The sequence below is a fragment of the Schistosoma haematobium genome, chromosome 2, assembly GCF_000699445.3.
Source record: "Schistosoma haematobium chromosome 2, whole genome shotgun sequence".
NCBI classification, from domain to species: domain Eukaryota; kingdom Metazoa; phylum Platyhelminthes; class Trematoda; order Strigeidida; family Schistosomatidae; genus Schistosoma; species Schistosoma haematobium.
Window position 1 is genome coordinate 9,556,988 of NC_067197.1, and position 8,935 is coordinate 9,565,922.

Sequence of the window (8,935 nt, forward strand, 5' to 3'; positions counted from 1 at the left end):
TTTATTTCCGTTTCTACGATCCTCCTGATTACATTTAATCTCAACTCCAACATTTTATCTTATCAAGCTGAACCATTCTTTTCCGATGATAATTTCCCTATCTATCTTTATAATGAGTATTTAAGCCCTTAACAATCAAACAATTATTAGTTTCCCTGTTGAAAAACGTTATTTAATATATTTTTTTATTCTACCTCATTGTCACCATGTCTAACAGAAGTTTATTATCATTATTATTGTAACTATTATCGTCCTGGAAAAATAAGTATATATATTTGCGATTGTACAGCTTTGAAAATGAATTCGCCAAAAAGAGAACTCTTAGCTGAGCCAATCTTTCTTATTTAATTTTACAACTGTCATATGTGTCCATTATTCTTTTTGTCTACTTACATAACATGAATCAAAATGATACTATTTAAAAAGAAAGTGTTTTTATTTTAGTACAGATAATTCAACCTAGAACTAATTATTCTTAGCAAAACGATTATTTTGAAAGGAAATATTATTGAATAATCCGGATACCATGTACCATAATGACTTTGAAAAAATTTTTTTAAAAAAGTGGAAACTGTCCCATTCACGATTCAAACTGACAAAAATATCCAACACAAAATAAATTAATACCAGAAGGGGTTTTCGTAGATATTATAGTAATTTCAATCGTTGAAATCATGAGTCAATAAAAGCTAGATCACCATGAAAAACCTGGAAGTACTGGACGACCGTTTTGTCCCATTGTGGGACTCCTTGGCAGTGCACATCCACAATCTTTAGAGGTTAAGCGCTCGTGTGCGAGACTGATAGGTCCTGGGTTCGAATCTCGCGTGAGGGGCGGGACCGTGGATGCGCACTGCTGAGGAGTCTCACAATGGGACGAAACGGCCGTCCAGTGAATCCAGGTTTTCCATGGTATCAACTATTGAAATTGCAAAATAAATTGTAACATTATGATTGTATAGTGGGAAAAATTCGTGACAACACTTAAAATATACCCGTATCTATTTAATTAACTAACTCAGTTAAACTTAATTTGATGTATTATATATGGATAGAATATTCACTATGGAAAATTTGACACTATGATTAGTTTATTAATGAAGCATTCGTTTCTGAAAATATATTTAAGAATTATTTATGGTAAACAGTTACTCATTTTTAGTAGACCACTAATTATAATTTCATGGTATTGTGTTCCCTGAACAGAATAATTTAACAACAAAGCTTTCATTATCATTCTGAACAATATTATCGGTGATTAATTCTACTCGATAATGTTATCAAGGTGTACAGTTACAATGTAATCATCTACCTGAGAAAATGTAACACCACTATAAGCTTGCCTTTTCAATAACATATTAAGTTTGACGAAATCCCGAATATTTACAATGGAAATGATAATTCTCTTCAAGTCATTATCTTGATATAAGCAACAATACATACTCATTAAACTATGATAATAAAAAAAATATCTTTCAATTACTAGACCATTAATTTTGTATGATGAATTACTAATTATAAAGCTATCTACTTTATAGGTTTGTCTAGGTTGTCACAAATATATAATTATATGGAAGTAACTATTGTCATTAATTGAAATCTGTTGGATTGATTATCAGTCTAATCCGTATGGATAAATACCAACGACCTACGTATTGTCAGAGATACTGAATGGTTAAAAAATTGATCGATCAGATGCATTTATTATTATTATTATTGTTATTATCTTTCTAACATTAAATTTTCGGTTCTCGAACTATGTTCTCTATTTCTTTCTACTGTCAGTGGTAGTATAACTACTTCTATCATTATAGATGAAATTTAGCTTGTTTATTGAATCACAATTTATTGATCTAGTGTGAAAATTTAGGCCAATGAAAATATGTCTCATCTCCTACGGTGCTTGTGACTAGTCGACATCAGTCAAGTAATCATTAAAAACTATAAAACATTACCTGACTATTCTATCCTTAGTGAGACCTATCCATCTTATGATAAACATATTCCCTTTAAACGACTGGTTCTTCAACTGACATCAGCTTGTAATTTAAAAGTTATTTCAGACTTTTAACATAAGTTTATAGTTTATTTTATAAATTTCTTGTAACCCATATACATGTTTATTCACCTCATTTTGAACCATACAGTTTATGTACTGATTAGTGATACTATCCATTAATCTAAACCAAACATAATTGGAGGTGGATTGGAATATAGAACTTATTAAGTAAATATTAACTAATTTAATTGCTAACCACCTAACATGATATCACATTATATACATAGAAACATATATCAAAAAAACTTCTCTACTTTTGTCCCATTCTAATTTCTATTACTTACCCTAAAAAAATGTAAACAACAGATCGATAAAACTAAAACAATAATTGAATTTCTATAAACCAGGTTAAACTCTTTCATGAATCTAACTAATAATAATAATTTGTCACCATTCAGGAAAAACAAATAATTGGAACATTTAAACATAAAAGACCAATAAAACAATAACTCCCTTCTATGATAATCATGACGTGGCTGTCATCATTTCAATGTATGAATGACTATCATGAAAAATTAGCAAAGAAAAAAGGATATCCCCATTCAATGATAATTTTTGAATATTTTCTAATTGCATTCTCTTCAGAGAATATAAATAATGTTTTATGATTGGATGGATGTAATCCAGGTATACCAATGGCTAGTGTACGTCTAGCTAAATTACGCATTGTTTCATCTTTGGACATTTCTAAATTATTTTCATTCTCTTTATGAATATTTAATTTAACAGTTAATGGTATAGTTGAATTGGTAGTGGTTACAGTAGTAATAGTATTAGTAGTAATGTTAGTAGTTGTTGTTGTGATTGTGTGCGTGTATGGTTTTTTGAAAGAATCTAATTTTTGATAGATTATTCCACTTTTTGAATCAAATTCATCATAATTTTGAGATTTACTATGATCATTTTGATTTGTATAATTTGAAAGATTACTTTTCATTTTTACTATATCAGTTGTTTGATTATCATAATTATGAGTAATTCGATTTTTCTCATTATTCACATTTTCCATCTTGATTGTTTCCTCTGCTTCATCTGTTTCATCCTCTTCGAGATTATCATCCCGAAACCTATCAGTCGATATATTATTGTTACCTATACAGACTGTATTTGAAACTGATATATCATTAACTTGACTTGTGACACTTGTACTAATGTTACTCTGATTTGACTTATGCATTTCATGACCTCTATGATCAACCATCGTTTTCTATTTGTTAAACCATTTTACATAACGGCAAAACTTTACACTAATCTCCAAGATAACAAAATAACATTTTGAAATAACTAAACTTTAAATCTCCTAGAGGTGAAGTTATTATGGTTTCAACACTTTCAATTCCATAACAGAGAAGACTCTAATAGTTTGCTAGCCTTAATAACTTTTTTTATCATGTAAACTTTTAGATCATTAATACATACATATATTCATGTACTGGTTGAATTCAAGATCATAGAAATTTGCTTGTAGACAAATTGATAACTGAATAAATTGTTTGAAATAAGATGATCCACGGACAGTGTTTCATGATTCCTTCTCTCCTGTTGTTGCTGACGTTCCTGTAGTCATTTTTTTTTAAATGAAAGTTATTAATCCTGTGAAATTTCGTTATTAATAATTGGAAGAATAGTAAGAATGACTAATAATAATAATAATCTGTAATGAGGAGTTCAAAGAAATTATGCATGAGTAGGATAATTATACACATAAATATACATGATAGAAGTATGACTGTCGGCGTCGTTTCTGATCGATAGATAGACACATACAACTTAGCGATTTTTCCTCATAGACAAAATAGTGGAACAAACACAAACCAGAAATTATTTTGTTTAACTGTCAGATATGAACTCAATAAAATAACATATATATATGAATGTTACTGTCCACATATACACACATACACAATTTGAGCATACTCATAAATGTGTATATGGATATGTTTAAATTATACATATATATGTACAACAATGTCAGAAATGTCTTTGATAACACCTGTCTAACACGTGAACAGATATGTCTCTTTCTCCAATCTAATCATAGGCCAATAAAAGGAGTGATCGAATTTCCCCACAACAACAAGAAAAAATTGGTCAAGAAAAATCAGATATGAGGACAGCTAAGCACTCTAAAAGAAAGATTTCATTGTCCATTCAAAAGTCACGTATTTAATTTGTAGAAATTCGTCAATAAGAAAAATTCTATTTGATTAAAATATAAATGAAAGAATATATCTTGAAATTGGTATTAATTCCATACCCTAAGCAATTTCGCACAAGAGAGTAAGCTTGTGTAAAACATAATAATTATATTGTATGTGTGCAATAGATTATGTGGCAATAGATATAATATTAACATATATGTGGTTGGAGGTAGTCGGCAATAAATCCTCAGTCAGTCATTCAGCTACAACGTAGGACCCGGCACATATATGCATCGGTCCAAGTTGCCATACCTCATTAACACAACCCGACCGTTGTTGCTACCTTGACGTGGTGGTCAGGCTTGTCTATCTTGATGAAGCAATCGAGCTATACTGGCTGGAACAACCGTTCCTCTAGGTCCTACCATGTCAGACAGGTCGGTTGAAGAGCGGTAAGACTAAAAGCAACAAACCCAAGGTCTGAAGGCGAAGTCGTACTGCTGACTGTACAGAGGTGTGACAACAGTAAGGTGTTTCCTTCAGACAACCAGCATGACAGCGATGCTGCCTTCCCACAAGGAGGGCTGTGGTTAGAAAAGGTCGACCCTAAAAATGCACACCTCGCCTTATCCAACGGATATCCGTCTCCAGCGGTAAGGTCTCAACAAGTACGGAGCTAACACAAAAATTACCTATAAAATGGTCGTGTGTGACCGATCTCAAGCAGTTGTCCCTTGGGCACTGCAGTCACGCTCTCAGGTCACTAAGACCACCTCTAATCCAATTTCCTTTTCAGGCACCTCCAGAAGAACCCTTCCACAGTGTAGGCAACCGGGAAGTGATAACCGCCCTCATACCTCTAACAGCACTCAAGACCACTGTATTCATAATCACCCCCCCTGGCAATAAATCCTGGACATAGATTTCGTGCTACTTGACACTTATCAGTAGAACACATTTGCAATATTGAAGAAACTGGTGCTCCTTGGCCGACTTGATTCAATATCACACGACTTCATAATTTGAGACGTTGCCACTGAGATAGTTCGGCTGCGAATGACTCCTCTATAACTGACATATTCACAATAGATTATTTAGTGAATAGTAACCAAATCCATTTTTAGGTTTTCTTGTTGATTATATCCAACCATCCTATACAAATTCACAGAGAAACCCTATGTTAAGTTAATCAAACTAATGACCATATTACAAATCAATCGATAGGTTTCGACTACTAATAAAGAATCAGACAAACATGGTATCGGAAACTACTCAGTGATCAATTAGTTATAGTATGAATTAAGGCTACTAACTAAAAAGACGTTAGAAACTCTTGCTAAAATCGCTGAGGCAATCGATTAGCTTGTCTACTTGAAAAATCTAATTCATTTTCAGTTTTACCTTTCAATACCTAGTGTGTTGTCACACATTAAATACAATAGTTAATCTGAATTGTTACCACTTATATTTAACTGTCTATTTGTAGTAAATTGGTATCTTAGCATCTCCAGTTTTTAAATAAGTTAAACTGAAGTCAATTAGAAAGATTATTTCTTCTGGGGATGCTAGATCGCCAGAAGTCGCCTAGTAAAAGTCTTACTTTTGTAATTTTATTTCAAAATTTTGAATTTATCATTTTCGTGCTAAAAGCGCCGATTATTATCCTCAGTTTTTATTTACCACTTGGAAGGACATTAAATATCAATGGCTCATTCTCTCTGTTAATATGCTATTTTGTGACGTTTCCTAAAGACATTTTTATACTGTATATATACCCTTGAGTTGTGTGCTTGTTCGTCCGTGCTTCCGACTTTTTGTGGAATATACTTTTTCCTCTGCTGAACTTGGTCTTCTCCCTCAAGTTAGCAGGGCTGCGATCCAGTGAATAGTTTAGTTTGTATTGTTGTTATGTTGCTAAATTTCTCTCCGTTTCTCCGGTTTAGATAATATCGTTATCTCTTTAAAGGTAGCAATTTTTCGTCAGGAATTGAGTTTTTCAAGAACCATAAGAAGATACTAAGAAGCATCAAATAAATGTTTTATTCTAATTATGACTTTTCTATGCTCACAATTACAAACGGGATCATATTGAACATCTTCAATAAAAATAATGAACTTCATTAAACCAACTTTTCCTTTGCCTCTTAAATTTTGAATGATTATTGAGCTATATCAGTCCATAATGAGAAATTATCTTTCATATATTTGTGTTTTAATTATCTTTCAATTAACATATTCCCGCAAACCAACCTAACGAAAATGATTAGGTCACAAATATATCTTAAGAAATAAGAATTTTAAAATTCAGTTATTGTTTTGTCAATTTTCGTGAACATTCACGAACATCCACGGATAGGAATTAGATTAAGAGAACTTTAATATTCTGGATGGCAGAAATTAAAAGAATTCCAAAGAACTTCTGGAAGTGTGGGATTCGATCCAACCATCAATCATACATATATCTGTTCCTGTGTTTCAGCATAAACAACGTTATACCATGGTGTTTAACAACTAATCGGTATTCATGTTGACGCAGATGAAGAAGGCAGTAATTTCATCTTATATACTGTCTCCTGTGGTTGCCCCAGTTTGTCATGTAGATACTTTTTAATGTGCCTGCTTTCTTTGTTGCGTTCTTTGGTTTCACAATACTGATCGTGAAGACTTTGTGGAATTGTAGAATGCACCTATTACTAGTGGCCTTAGTAATCTATTTTTGACATGTGAGATGCTTTTAATGCATTTCAGGATTATCTGTCTTTTCAATTTTGCTGTTAATTTTATGCCAGATAGTGGGCCCGATAAGAATTTCTGGACGAAGTTTTGGGAGCAGTCATTATTCCCAATACATTCGTCAGGTATTCCATTATATTTATTAGCGTAACAGTGATCCTGCATGGTGTGTTAATTCTTTTGAACAAGGTTTGTAAACAGCTCAATTTACGAATCATTGGGTTATCGTTGCAGTAAGTGAGTCTTTGATCAGTATAGGTTGGCTTCAGTACACTTGGATCTCAAGTATGCACATACTGGTTATGGTGATCAGGATTTCGAAGAATGACAGTATATTTTCTGGTTTCGCTTGTGATGTAAACATTTCATCATCAAAAAAATTTTCGGACCAAAATGTTAATAATCTACCACTAATCATTTTTGGCTACGACAGATGTGCCGTCTTCACGGCATTTTCAAAGTTTTTGGCTTGATCATTGATAAGACTGAAGATTTCAGTCTGAATTATGGCTTCTTCAGTTAATCCAGATACTAATGATATTCCTGGGGTTCCTTTTGTTTGTTTGTATGTGTTACATTTGAATTAGAAATATGTTTATACATGTGCGCTGATGGCAGCAATTAAGTTACTACATTTGGTTTTTGGGTATTCGCAAAGGTTTGTATTATTGATGTGGAGAAGGGATAGATTTTGGTTCAACTAAGTTGTGTAAGTCTATGATGTCGAAAGATGTCACCAATTCATCATTCCAGATTTCACAGTTGGCAACCTTTTGTTTCTTAATATTATTGTAATCTGTGGCAAGCCCATTTGGCCACTGTATCATCTATCTATTCGTTGTAACTCAGACTCTTAATTCACGATGTTAATTTCGGTGTGTATGATCGAATGCATGTCTGTACATTAACTCTTAATCTATCTTCCTATTGGTTTCAATGTGCAGATAATCGATAATTTATCCACACCCGATTAACTCTCAAAACATATACGGATTTTAAACAGACACTCACTCTCTCTGTTTCATCGTGTGCTTGCTTACCGCACGCTTGTGGATTATTATTATTCATTAACAATAAACTATCTCTATAACTGGTGTTCAGGCTTCTCAATAATCTCGAGTAAATTCGCAATTCTACTAGGAGATTAAGCCTACATAAAATACTCAGTTACGGGATATTATTATTTGGAGTCAGATATAGAAGAAATTGGCCCACAATAAATCTTTGTAACTCATCACTGTTAGGTAACTGATACTTGTTGGCAAATTTACCTGATAAAGTTTATCATGACTTAATTTAATTGAAAATTACATCTTTCATCTTCTTAACAGAATGAATTGTCGCCATTAATTGTTGTTGTGTATTAGCCTTTAATTTATCTGTCTAATTTAATCTAGGCTATGTACATCCTCACTTTGTTCTATTCAATCCATACAGATCGATTATAGATACCTTTGTATTATTTGTTGGTAACTAATCGTCTCATCAAAGCTAAAAAGTGACTAATAAACCCGTGAGACGAAACTTTGTATCATCTATAACTCAAGAAATGACCTGAAAACTTTACAGTGTATTTGCACGAGAATTCTGACACTTTATGTTTACAAACATTTTGTAAGATGACTCTTTCGGCTCCACCTGGAGTCTTTATGGGTTATAGCCAACCTCAAGAACAGACAAAAGTAAGAGATTTGGGTGTGTAGTTTGTAACTCCGTCCAGTAGGAGAAAAAAATGTTAACTAGAAAATACCATTGAAATTATCTAAACTCCGTTATGACAGTTGAAGGGCTTTCATTTAGAAGCGGTATAGAGCCTCATGACGAAAGCCAAGGTTGTTTGGAATCCATGAGGCCGATTGCCCATTATAGCAACCAGGGAAACAATTAACATAGGTTCCAGGAGAGTCTGGACGATGTGGAAGACTGGAGAGGACCAGTCGAATAGCAGCGGAAATGAAAAGGTACGACCTGGGGGTGCTTAGAACAGAAAAGGTTAACTTCG

The 8,935-nt window shown here is 32.9% G+C and overlaps 1 protein-coding gene across 1 annotated transcript; it reads right to left on the reverse strand.

The window, feature by feature from the left end:
• Window positions 1-2,423: 2,423 nt before the first annotated feature.
• On the reverse strand, window positions 2,424-3,742 carry MS3_00010740 (uncharacterized protein). The gene has a single exon (XM_012943885.3). The coding sequence runs from the start codon at window positions 3,258-3,260 to the stop codon at window positions 2,565-2,567; it is 696 nt and encodes a 231-aa protein (XP_012799339.2). The 5' UTR covers window positions 3,261-3,742; the 3' UTR covers window positions 2,424-2,564.
• Window positions 3,743-8,935: the final 5,193 nt, after the last annotated feature.